Source organism: Atta colombica, unplaced genomic scaffold (genome assembly GCF_001594045.1).
Source record: "Atta colombica isolate Treedump-2 unplaced genomic scaffold, Acol1.0 scaffold135, whole genome shotgun sequence".
NCBI lineage: Eukaryota > Metazoa > Arthropoda > Insecta > Hymenoptera > Formicidae > Atta > Atta colombica.
The window spans coordinates 1,391,073-1,405,398 of record NW_017259223.1 but is presented as its reverse complement, the minus strand read 5'-3'; the positions used below and the strand labels follow the sequence as shown (position 1 = coordinate 1,405,398).

Genomic DNA, 14,326 nt, shown 5'->3' with positions numbered 1-14,326 from the left:
GTTCAGCTTTATTGAAAATTCTTCTAAAATATTTCTCAGTCGATTTTAAATATTTTAGTCATTCGAATACAATCGAGTTTTTTTGAAAATAGAAAATAGAAATGAAGCAATATCGAATGAATTCGAAGTTATGTCATTCAAAGAAATAACTGAAAAAAATTACTAAAATATAAAAAGAGGAGGTGAGATTAAATTAAAACGTTTTTTTAATTAAATGTATCATTGAAATACAATTTATTATATGACATTAATATTAGAACATATCAAATATACAGAAATGGTGAATAGTTAATTGAAAATTGAGTAACATTATTCACTGAATGACTTAAACGCAGCAAAGTAAGACATGGCAATTCGTACTACCTTAAATCGAATACAAAATGGACGTAAATATATATGTGTGTGTTATAAAAAGTCTCATATATCTTTGCGCATTTTACTTACCGCAGCATAGGTCGCGATGGATAACGGAATCATGTTACCTGCCTTCAATCCACATGGAATATTACTTCTGTAAAGGGTCATCATCAGCAAAGATTTTAATCGAGGCGAAAATTTGTACCATTCTGCAGCATATCTGTAAGTCATAATCACCTTTAACTTTAAATTTTCGAAAAAAAAATTGTTTTTAAATATATTTAACAAGAGTAAAATAATTAACTTATGTTAATACTTTATATTTCAGTTATATTTTTACATTATATTATATTTTGTTAAGCGAAAATTAACAAAGAAATTGTTCCAGCTTCAGTCTCTAATATAAACCTACAGTTTTGAATCGTAGAAGATGACTAATCAATTCTTCTTATATTTAACTGTGATTGGTTAATTTTTTTTAAGATTCTACGACCACCACAACTTGTAGACCCCGCGTTTTAAAACCAACAAATCGACGTAATTTGAATTGAAATGATAAAAATTCACACACAAAATTATTAACCCTCAAATTCCACACCTCAACTTCGCATCCATAACTTCCACACTGGTGCGAATTTGGCTATTACGTCCTTAAACGTTGCTTTTGTTACGAATATAATTTAATTTACTTTATTGGCTCTATAAGTAGGCTCTATAAATAGATGTTAACAGAGTAAAATATGATACAATAAACTATAGTTGCTTGCATGGTTAGACATCAGTAAAACTGTTACAAAGTCTACCAGCAACAAAAACCAGGATATAGACAGAGAGGCAATAAATGAGGAAGCAATATAGATATAATCGTACTTTAAAAATGTATACATAAGATATGTCGCAACGCTCGCGCACGCACGCAACGGTTCCATCAGTCCTACTTGAAAAATCTTGAATGATGCGATGAAACGTGAAGTAGCAAAATGAAAGATGGATAGAAAGGGAAAGATTTTGATTAATACAAGAAAAAAATTGAAATATTTTACTGAGGTGTAGGAGAAAGCTGCACGGATCTTAGTGAACCATGTCTGGGGAAAGATAAATAATTTTGATATCTGGTGGCAAGAGGATTAATAATGAAATGAAGCGCGGAGTTAAACTCTCTCTCTCTCTCTCTCTCTCTCTCTCTCTCTCTCTCTCTCTCTCCCTTCCCCCTTCCTCTCTTCCTCCTCCCCTCTCTCTCAAACAAATTTGTCGTAGTGAAAGAGCGATGTACATTAACTTGACAAGAGATGACAGCAGTTTGAAATTTTTCTGGTGCTAATTCGCATCAGTATGGAATTTGAGAGTTAAATCAAGATCGACCTCCACTAAATATAATTTTCTTTACTTATTTATATATTTTTTAAATTATGTTTTATGTAAAGTATTTTAAATTAAAATTGAACAAAAAAGTTTACATTTAATAAATCTTTCGAATGTGCTTGGAGCACTATATTATTATTTTTGTTCAAAATTTATTCTTACAATCATTAAAGTATATATTAAAGTATAAAATAAATATTACGCTCGATAAAATATGTCCTGACTTTCATCCATTAATCTTTGACCAGAATAACATATAATCATCAAGTCAATTAACATTGCGGTAAATATAAATGTGAATTTTATCAGTTGTTGCATTTGATTTAACACGTAAAGAATCTGTAACAAATTAGAATTATTACATAATTATCTGAATAATAATTATATTTCTATTTAGAAAAACTTTTTTAATTTTGTGTATTAGTAAGATTTAATATTGATGTAAATTATAATTGTTCGCCTTAATCAGTATTGAAGAATTTTTATATTTTTTGAATTCAAAATTATATTTCTTTTATATAAACTCAATTTTGTGTTTTTATCTATTATAAATCAGTTTCATCATAAATATTAGGATGTGAATACAAGAAGTTATACGCAGGAATAGTAAATACTTACTCGGCCTCAATAAATAAAGAAGGAAAAATCCGATTACATTAAGTTTCTTCAATGAGTTCTTGAGTAGCGTGAAGTTTGAGAAATTCGCTCGACTCAATATTGAATGAAACGAAAGTTTATTGATTTAAAACGAAAATTTATTGATTTAGAATAATATGAGAAAATTCCATAGATTTGGAACAATTCAGTTCTTCAAACAAAATACATTCGTTCAAAGAGCAACAGGCGAACGCGCTTAATCGATGCTGTGATTAAGCGCGTATCGCTACACGATATCTCGACTATCACTTTTGCTCGAGAAATCAATAGTAAAACGCAGAATATATCAGTATTAAAAAACTTCATTTAATACTAACTTCTAAAATATAAACAAACACAGCCAGATAGATTGTACCCAGAACGTCTTAAGGTCGAATCAAGCATCGCAGGAATAGGCACTCGACGTTCATTCCGGTTGTTCTTTTTATTATTGTACTGTATTGTACTTTTTATTATTGTATCGTATTGTAGTGAACGAGGGAAAGAATGTTATGCTACTGGCAAGTTTTATGATGCTTATACAAACTTGTAACATGAAGGGTTCCATAACGTATGCAAGGACGATGAGAAGTTCCTGATTAGCCAAAGAGACTACGAGAGAAAAAGGCAGTAATATACAGTTAGGGACAGTAATATACAGTTTGTGTTCCGCACAATATAAATAAAAGGAATAAGGAACAGAGAACAGAGAATAAGAATTTCAATCTATGAGAAACTGTATATTCCACAATACATGATTTCTGATAGAGTTAGCCATATTGTAAGACAGCGAGCAGATCGAAACATGACAATAAAACAATTTTGTCTTCCTTAACCTGCGTATCGATTCACTTAAAGTGAATCATCTTCCGAGAATTCTCCCCAGTAACGTCCTCATTATCTCGTGAAACGATTAAGTATAGCATAGCAAGTGCAATCCATGCTACAAAATGACGTCCAACAAGAAACTGAATTCATGACGAAAGCCATCTCGAAACTAAAACGTCATCATCCCCAAACAAGTCAACCGACGATACGACCGCAGATACGATTGCTGTCGGATATCGCGTCAGGGTACAAACGCCAAGATTCAGGATCGAGAGGTAAAAAAGATGGAAGAAAGAAGCAGGTAACACAATCATGTTAACGAACGAACAGTTCGCCATGCTTCTACAACAGATACAGATATCTGTCACGAACGCACCAGTCGCGAACATCGTGCAACGACAAGATAATTTCTCGCGATGTACCTCCCGCTTCAACAGAAACAAATCATCTGATGTAGAGGCTTTCATCAACGTGATCAGTACGTACAAGGAATGCACAAATATATGAAAACGCGCTAAAAGGATTACCGATTCTCTTCACTGATCTCACCGCGACGTGATGGCAAAATGTAAAAGCATTGTCGATACTTGGAATATCGCGATAGAGAACTAAAACAGACGGCCTTAAGAAAGCATACCATGTGTATAAAGAACTCTTTTCGTGCAAACAAAGAGAAGACATATCAATGGACGTATTCGTATGCAAAGCGTGCGCACTACTTTCATACGACACGCCGTTAACAGAAAACATCCAACTAGACATGGTTTACAAGCTGTTAGGATATAAAATTTGAAAGGAAATACTGCGCGAAAAAATTACATCATTCGCAGAATTATTAGATCTTGCACGCGAAAAAGTCAAAGCGGAAAAAGACATAATATCCAAACCGTAAGCGTCGCAAACACGAGAACCGCCCACATTGCAAATTTTGCAAAAATTTTAGATGTACCACGGACGAATATAAAAGTCTCAAAAAGAAGAATGAGGAAAATCCGAACGCATCGAATAAAAAAATAAGAATGCAAGAATTCGTCGCACAAACAAACGATCAACGCCACCGTACGTAACGTGCTTCGGTTGTGGGAACCCCGGTTATTTCCGCAAAAACTGTCCAAAATGCAACAAAGCCGACAAAAATCGTAAAAGCAAAGAAAAGCCCGATTTTTGCCTGGTGGATGCGAAGAAATGCAAGCAAGGATCAGAAATACAAGCAATATACGGAAAACAATTAGTTCTCAACGTAGAAATATTAGGCGCGAAAAGAACGGGATTAATCGATATGCAAAAATGAGCATCACTGGACATTCTCTTTTCGAAATACTTCTCAAAAAGGGACAGAAATTAAACCTGTGCATCAGATTAGCCGATGATACTCGTAGCAAAGAAATCGTGTGGGTTATCAATGTCGACATTCATGTAGAGAATTGTATCAAGAACAACCTTTATAGGATTAAAGGCTTATTCAAGCTTCCATACTCAGGCAAGCCGACGATCAATTACCATTTATCATACGAATGGATATCAGCAATTACACAATCAACAATTCTGGTCCAAAGGAACCAACGAGAGGTCAGTAGAATATGCCAGGCGTTTATTGAATACTAGTAACTACTTCACCACGGAACACGAAGCCCTCGCTATAGTCTGGGCTACTATAAAAAATTCAAAAGACAGAGCCCGAATTACAATAAACACAGATCAACCATTAAAGTGGAATGAGTCTAAAATCATCACTGGGTTGATTAGCCCATTGGGCGCTAAGTTTTCAAGATTACGACCTTCAAATCGTCTACACACCAGGGAAGATAAACATGGTCGTGGACACGCTGTCAAGATCACCGTGCACAGGCGAAAATCAACATGACTGCGGAGTATGCATAATCGTCATCGATTTATCTTTGGACGGGGCTGCCAAATTAAGAAAAGAGCAGCTGTCAGATCCAGAAGTCAAAAAGATTATAAATGCATTCGAAGTAAACGGCGACCTGAACATTGGATCTCTCAAAGATACACAATGTCAAACGATGTACCGATATACGCCGACCGAAGAAGCTCAAGGCTGAAGACTGTTAGGCTCCGCCCCGAAAACCGCAATAAAAACCGACAAGTTCGAATGCGAAAGTTGCCATGCTTTTTATAATAAGCATCATTTTTCTTCTTTTTCTTCTTTTGTTTTCTCCTTATTTGGTTTTCCGACTGAAGTACAAAGTTACAATATCAAATTAATAAGGATTCTAAAATCCTTTAAATAGTCTCTTCGAGAGGCAGAGACCTTTACTGACCATTGCATGCCGTAAATGTGCATGTACTATAGCTCTCCCGCCGATTACTGGGGCGGAGCCTAATCTTTCAGCTTGGCGACATGACTGAAGTTGGCTACTGGCAATCAAAGTGTTTATAGTCAAAGTGATTGCTCGTCGCGAAGTGCAACGTCGCCAAATACACTCGACCTTCCGAGTCGTTGACAATTTTATACACGGTTAGTATTACACACACACACACACACACACACACACACACACACACACACACACACACACACAAATAATTTGCTAAGAATATAATACATAAATAGTATCCATAATTACACTAATATTGCATATGATACGGAATCGCTATAATGATTTGATTGTATTGTTTATTCCAAAATCATAAGCGAACCTCCTTAATCAATCAATTCGAGATGCGGTTAAGCGCGTATCACAAGAATTATAAGTTTTGTATAATTGCAATTGTAATCTATTATTAGTAAAAACCTATTTGCAATTCCGCAACCCCTCTAAAATATCTCTTCAAGATATTTTATAGAAATAATTTCTATAATACTTACTCGGACTCCGATTAGACTTATATTTCCAAGAATTAATAGTAATAAAAGCAATGAAAGTCCTTGAAATGATGATTCCAATATATTAACAAATCTAGATTAAAAATTTGTAACTTACGTTAATCGAGACTCAGCGAAAGAAGAAAGGAGACATTTTATTTATAGAAAAACAATTAAGATGTAGGATAAAACTTGCTTACTCTAAAGCAAGCTGATGTTTCTTTAAACATGTTATATATTCCCGGTATATTATTCCCTCATTAAATGGATTAAGTTCCATATTTACATGATATCCACATTTGCTGATTTTATTGTTATTATAAGTTTCGGAAATTATATTTTCAATTTGTTTACTGTAAAAATGATGTTTCATAAAAGTTAAATAAAATATACGTATAATGTGTATACGAAAAATGAAATATATATGTCATAAAATATATAAACGAAGCATATAAAACTAAGATTATACTTATAACAATTATTTATTTAATTAATCTACCTGACAGCAGCAAATAAACTGCATGCATGAGCGGTGCAAGTCATGTGCATTGTATCAACACCAATTGAAATATTTAAACCTATTATAACTACAACGGTAGTGTAACAAAACATTATTAAAAAATAATCATTTTTATTCACTCTGAATTCGACTTCGATCGCAAAAACTCGTGGACGTGATTCATTAAGAGGTAGCATTGAGTCTAACAATACTGGTATTAATGGTATTGTCACAAATATTAACACTGTGAAAAACAATAGCACTGCAAAAGAATTATGTATCTTTCGAAAGAATTATGTATCTTTGTTTACAATAATATTAATCAGAAATATTTTAGAGCAACATCATTATTCTTTTTAAAAAATTTATAACTTTTTTGTTATTGAATAAAATGTTATTTAATGCTATTTTGTTTATAACTTAACTTTATAATGTAGCCATTGTCATATCACTGTACTTATAATCTCGATTTGTTTTAAATCATAAAAATTTTAATTTATTTTGTTTATACATAATTACTCCACATGACGTACTTACTCGAGAAAACTATTGTGAATCTTCGTGACATCATAGCGTAATCTTTCATGATTCGAACTTCCACATCATTTGTAAATATGTCCCAGTGTTTATCAATGGCTATACACAACTGTTGCAACTGTTTATAATAAATGGACATGATTTTTACAAACATATTATATGTAAAATAATTTTTTAACAAGAGACTAACGAAAAGAAATAATGACAATATAAATGAAATAAAAAGATAATAAAATATTTGTGAATTTACTCTGTCCTGATTCCAAATATTATGCAAGACTCTTGCGATAAAAGAAGTCGTGAAAATAAATTGATAGCAGGCATCGAAAATCATTTGTGGATCACCCCAATGATCATACAGTAATAGTATCTGCATATGTTTAATTATAATTCATAAATGCATTGCAAGTGTATAGTTATAAGATCAATTGTATAAAATCGTTTTACTTGTTTAATTAATCGTTATTTGTCAATTATGTACATTATGCTGCTATATTATAAATTATACCTTGTGATAATAAGAATTGTTCACAGCAATATATTATTATACATCTGTTTTACAATAATAATAATATTTTGAAAGACAGATCGTTATGAATGTCAATAGGATGTGTTTTATCAAATCAATTATATATCGATACTCATTACCTCAAACGGATAGGAACTTATTTCCATTAGCAAGCAGACAGTCCGTAATGAATTTCTTACATTTTTACTTTGAAACAGCCAGAGACCTGAGATCGATAAAAATACTCGGTTTATGTTATACTCTCGCTGAAAATTCGCTAACATGACTAATACTTGCTCTCCGATGTACTAAAACGCAATGATATAAAACGTGTGAATATAAAACGTACGCTATCGACTGTTGAACAATACAAGGATAAGAATATAACATCGTGCGATGTCAGTAATTGTTACCGTAGCTCGTTTCTCCGATGATGAAAACATATCTACTTGCCGATATTGAACTATCACTTCCGTTCTTTCTAGTTTGCCATGTTCTTTCTAGTTGCCATTATAATAACATAAGTATAGTAAAGAGATAATAACATAAGTATAGTAAAGAGATATTATAGCATAGCGAACTCAGAATGACAGGATGATTGAGGGTAACAGTAATAGCAATGTAGGCATATGCTGCTCTCTTATACTGAGAACTTCTTTGCTAGAATGTTTTTCATCGGTTTAATTGATTGTACAATAAGTAGAGCCAAGTATATATATTCGAAAATATAAAATAATGAAACACAACAAAATCGAATAAATTCTCAATTTGAATTCTCAATAATTTAAAGTAATATATAAAATTATAAGAAAATAAAAAAGTAAGATTAAATTCAAGAATTATGAAAGCTAAATGTATCATCGAAATACAATTTATTGACATTTTATATATAATCACAATTTATCGATCATTTAAAATGTTTCGGTGAAGAAGTAATTAAAACTTCAGTAATCACTCTTTGAATGATGTAAACGCAGTAAAATAAGTGTTACGTTCAAATTTCGAACATATATGTGGATTGGTGTAAAAAAAAAGAAATAAAAGGATGAAATATGGAAGAACGTTAGAGCAGACATTTTGTCTCTTGCATGTATCCGCGTGGAAAGGAATGGAGCGAGTTGAACGCACTTTTTATCGTTCTGGAATATGAGTCAACATCCTAAAAGGCTATAACACCTGTTTCTGATGAGCAAAAATGTCGGTCAGAATTTTGAGTCAAGGAATCTTGGAAACTTAATCTTTATAACTCGGAACCGGACGATGTGCAATTTCTGAGGCGGTGGAAGTGAGTACGTGATCTTATGATTCTAAAATAAATAGAAATTGATGCAAATCATATTAACAATATTCTAATTTATTATTAAACAAAAATTATTTAGTATTACAATATTTTAAGGAAATTGTATCTGTAATTTGCAACTATTATCATTTTAACATCTAAAAGTAATCTAATATTTATAAACTATAATTATTCTATAAACTATAATTATTATGAGCTATTTAATAAAGAGTACATTATAAAACGCGGTTACTTATTTAAATTATTAATCGTAAAATTATTAATTAGTTACAAGAGGCAAGTATACATGTTTTTTGGCAGACATATTTTCATATCATTCATCATAGGGCGAGCGTAAATCTGTAGTGTGCGTATTTGTACAAACGGAGAAGCGATACGGAAATTAATTCAGTTCATGAATTATGATGGGGGAAGGGGAGAAGAAATCATGAAAAAAAATCGACTAAATATGGGAAAGAGAAGAGAGGAAGATGTTTGTTCCGTTGATTCTTTTGATTTCGAAAACATTATTTGAATATTTAATAAGACATTATTTGAAATAATGAATTATTTCTCTCTTTAGTGAGTTATTTTAATTTTGAAGAAAAATAAAATAATAATGATAATAATAAGAGTTCAATTAAAATTTAATTGAATTTTTGCATCAATTCATCTTTCTTCCTTTTCTCTTTAGCAGAAAAGAAAAGAAAGGAAGATGAACTGATGCAAAAGTTCAATTAAAAAGAACAAGCCTATTATCATCATCAATCAACCAGATGTACTGTTACACGTTTCGACGCGAGAGTGCGCTAATTGTCCAGTCAGAATACGCTATTGGACGTTTTGGCGCGAAAGTGCATTAGCGTTACAAACGCTAGCGGTCTATGGTAAACGAATTATACGTATTGATAATTGTTAATAACTCAGCTAGGAAATGATAATGAAAAATCATCGATTTCTATTTGTTTCTATTTAATTATTAACTAATATTTAATAAAAGGAAATTGAATGGAAATTACACACTGGTAATTGTTAACTAAGCTAGGAAATGGTAATGAAAAAACGATTTATCTCTATTTATTTACAATTAATATTTAACAAAAGGTGATCGAACGGAAACGAAATTATACACTATTTAACTAAGGGCCATGGCACACAAAAAACATAAAGCAGCAATATGTAAGCAGTAAGGAAACAATAGTTATTCTATTGTGATTAGTTAATATTCTCTTACTGCTTACATACGTTTCATTGCTCAAGTTTTTCGTGTGCCATGGCCTTAAGTTATACAGTAGATATTATTTTGCGTGAAAAGTCGCATACCTCTTGGCAGAAGAAGAGATAGGATGGATCCAGTGATATCAGATTTTGGCTTGCGTTATCACTTAGTAATACATGGTTGGAAAAGAATGGGGGTAGTTACTGATAGCTATAGCATAGTAACTACTACGGCAACTATTTCCACTCTTCCCCTACGCGTTATTAAGTGCATAGTAGAAAGAAACAAAATGAACCATTGCAGCATAGAGTAAAAAGAAGGAAAGCAAACTGAAGCCTCTAGTCACGAAAAAAATAACCTCGAAACATGGCTTTCCGGTAAAAAATTTTTCATGCATGAATATGTAATAATATATACCAGGTGTATAAGCTTAAATCCGCTGTTTGCTCATAGGTGGCATTAGTGAGCGCATTACAAAGCTTCCCTAGGCACACAACACACTTTTTTTTATGACATCTGTCAACATTAACCAGTGCATCATCAGCAATTTCATACAACAACATACATTTTTTCTTTCATAATCATGTCTAGTTTTTTTGCTAAAAAAAAGCATATGCGGGAAGCTTTGCTTTTCTGTTTCAATTTGAAGAAATCGGCTGCCGAATCGCATCGAATGCTTGTGGAGGCCTATGGCGACAATGCTTTATCGGAAACGTGCAGAGATTGGTTTTGCTGGTTCAATGACGACAATTTTGACCTGAGTAACAAGAAGCGTGAAAATCAGCCCAGGAAGATTGAGGACTGTCAATTGCAGGCTCTTTTGGACGAGGACGATACTTAATCGCAAAAAAGCCGAGCAATTGGGTGTTTCTCAAGCAGCCATTTCCATGCGGCTACATGCCATGGGGAAGGTTCAAAAGATCGGAAAATGGGTGCCGCATGGGTGAACTGAACGATAGGCAGAGCGACGCCAAAATACATGCTAAATTTTGCTTGCCAAACAAAAAAGAAAGTCGTTCCTGCATCGGATTATGACAGGCGATGAAAAGTGGATCTATTTTCAGAATCCTAAACGCAAGAAATCTTGGGTTGATCCCGCCCAACCATCAACATCTTCCTCAAGACCAAATCGCTTCGGACGGAAGACGATGCTGTGCGTTTGATGGGATCAGGAGGGTGTCATCTACTTCGAGTTGTTAAAACCTCGTGAAACTGGTGTTAATGCTCACCGCTATCACCAACAACTGATCAAATTGCACCGTGCTCTGCGTGAAAAAAGGCCGCATTATCGGAAAAGACATGACTAGTTCATTTTCCTCTACGACAACGCACCATCGCACACGTCAACAATGGTCCAAAACTACTTGGAGACATTCAACTGGAAAGTGCTACCCCATCCCGCTTACTTACCAGACCTGGTACCTTCTGACTATCACCTGTTTTCGTCAATGGGCCACGCGCTCGCTGAGTGGCACTTCGATTCTTACGAAGACGTCCGAAAATGACTTGATGAGTGGTTTGCCTTGAAAGATGAGGAATTTTTTTGGCGTGGTATACACAAATTGCCCGAAAGATGGGAAAAATGTATAGTTAGTGAGGGCAAGTACTTTGAATAAATTTGTTTTTGCTTCCTAGGAAAAAAAAATGTATTTTTCTGACTAAAAAATAAAAGCTTATATACCTGGTATAAACATACACAAACATATATAATTATATATAAAATATGTTCATACATCTACTATTGCTAAATGCGCGACGGGATTATTGAAAGGCAAACCTTTAAGGGGGTTTTTTTAGAAGAGAGACATAACGATATAAACATTGATACTCGTCATCGCCGAGCGCAATGAGAAATAATTCCTTATCCTCTTCATCAAATAAATCTTTCAAAAACGCCGGCATGACATTCATACTCTAAGGAAAATGTTTTACATCTTATAGGATCGTAGACGAATTTACCCAGCCGCGTTGATAAATTGTAGAATAGAGAAAATTTCCCGAACCCGTCGCCGACGGGTCCGCAGTGCGATAGAGATTGGGAGCATGAAACAGAATTTTTCTTTTGGGATAGTAGAAGTTCAGTTTGTTTCTGCGATTCCGATAGCTGATGAAGAATAAGCTGTTATTTCTATCAACTGTTGTTTGATCTGAGCCAGAGAGATTAAAAATTGTTCCATCAATATCTCAAAACTGAATTTGCCACAGCGTCAATTTGTTGTTTTATTAAATTCTTGGATAGCGCGAAGATTTGAGAAACTCGTTCGATTCAATATTGAATGAAATGAAGATTTATTTGATTTACAGAGTAATAAGAAAAATTTATAAAGATTCGAAATGATTCAATTCTTTAAATAAAATATACTCGCCCAACGAATAACAGACGAACGCGTTTAATCGTCCAATGTGATTAAACTCGTATCACAACAATTGTGAATTTGATTGTTTTGTATGATTGCATATTTGTATTCCGTTTTTAGTAAATCTATTTGTAATTCCAACTCCTTTAAAATATCTCTTCAGGATATCTGTTCGGGATATTTTATAAAAATAATTTTTATATATACTTACTCGGACTCCGATTAGACTTATATTTCCAATCATTAATAGTAATAAAAGTAATGAAAGTCCTTGAAATGATGATTCCAATATATTAACAAATCTAGAGTAAAAATTTATAAGTCACGTTAATAATCCAGTGAAGTTTAGGGGAGAAAGAAAGAAGGAGACATTTTATTTATAGAAAAACAATTACGATAGTAATAATAAAATTTGCTTACTCTAAAGCAAGCTGATATTTCTTTAAACATATTATATATTCCCGGTATATTATTTCCTCATTAAATGGATTAAGTTCCATATTTATACGATATCCACATTTGCTTATTTTATTGTTATTATAGGCTTTGGAAATTATATTCTCAATTTGTTTACTGTAAAAATGATGTCTCGCAAAAGTTAAATAAAATATATATATAATGTGTGTACGAAAAATGAAACATATATGTCATAAAATGTATAAACGGAATATGTATACAAATCTAAGATTATACAATACTTATAACAATATTATTTACCATATTTAATTGATCTACCTGACAGCGCTAAATAAACTGCATGCATGAGCGGTGCAGGCTATGTGCATTGTATCAACACCAATTGAAATGTTTAAACCTATTATAACTACAATGGTAGTGTAACAAAACATTATTAAAAAGTAATCATCTTTATTCACTCTGAATTCGACTTCGACCGCAAAGATTCGCGGACGTGATTCATTAAGAGGTAGTACTGTGTCTAATAATACTGGTATTAATGGTATTGTCACAAATATTAACACTGTGAAAAACAATAGCGCTGCAACATTTCGTAAGAATATGTCTTTGTTCACAATAATATCTGAAGTATTTTACAACATCATTATTTTTTTTTTAAATCTATTATTATATAACAAAAATTATTTAACGCCATTTGTTCACAATTTAATTTTATAATGTAGCAAGTGTCATATCACTATACTTATAATCTTGATTCATTTTAGATCATAAAATTTTAGTTTATTTATTTTGTTTATACGATAATTACTCTACAACGTACTTACTCGAGAAAACTGTTGTAAATCTTCGTGAAAGCATAGCGTAATGTTTCATGATTTGAACATCCACATCACTTGTAAATATGTCCCAGTGTTTATCGATGGCTATATACAATTGTTGCAACTGTTTATAATAAATGGACACGATTTTTACAAACATATTATATGTAAAATAATTTTTTAACAAGAGACTAACGAAAAGAAATAAAATATAAATGAAATAAAAAGATAATAAAAGATTTGTGAATTTACTCTGTCCTGATTCCAAATATTATGCAATACTCTTGCGGTAAAAGCAGTTGTGAAAATAAATTGATAGCAAGCATCGACAACCATTTGTGGATCACCCCAATGATCATACAGTAATAGTATCTGCATATGTTTAATTATAATTCATAAATGCATTGCAAGTGTATAGTTATAAGATCAATTGTATAAAATCGTTTTACTTGTTTAATTAATCGTTATTTGTCAATTATGTACATTATGCTGCTATATTATAAATTATACCTTGTGATAATAAGAATTGTTCACAGCAATATATTATTATACATCTGTTTTATATATAATAATAATAATATTTTGAAAGACAGAATTATGAATGTCAATAGGATGTGTTTTATCAAATCAATTATATATCGATACGCATTACCTCAAACGGATAGTAACTTATTTCCATTAG

General features: G+C 32.4%; 1 protein-coding gene across 1 annotated transcript; it reads right to left on the bottom strand.

Moving 5' to 3' along the window:
• Positions 1–325: 325 nt before the first annotated feature.
• LOC108684457 lies at positions 326–14,022 on the bottom strand. Its single transcript, XM_018188777.1, has 13 exons — positions 13,897–14,022; positions 13,651–13,768; positions 13,145–13,448; positions 12,830–12,982; positions 12,621–12,711; positions 7,695–7,862; positions 7,297–7,416; positions 7,047–7,164; positions 6,510–6,771; positions 6,211–6,363; positions 5,967–6,104; positions 429–577; positions 326–366 (listed from the first exon to the last, which is right to left on the bottom strand). Exons 1-13 carry the CDS (start codon positions 14,020–14,022, stop codon positions 326–328), a joined length of 1,941 nt encoding a protein of 646 aa, XP_018044266.1.
• Between the last annotated feature and the right edge of the window lie 304 nt (positions 14,023–14,326).

Bases quoted from the DNA above. Each gene is read 5' to 3' on its own strand.
- LOC108684457 (XM_018188777.1), bottom strand. From the start codon at position 14,022: ATGCAGATACTATTACTGTATGATCATTGGGGTGATCCACAAATGGTT. The intron at 7,863-12,620 runs GTAAGTATATAT...ATTGCGTTTTAG, and splicing joins TAAGTCTAATCGGAGTCCGA to TACATCGGAGAGCAAGTATT. The intron at 6,105-6,210 runs GTAAGCAAGTTT...TTTTTAATCTAG, and splicing joins AAACATCAGCTTGCTTTAGA to ATTTGTTAATATATTGGAAT.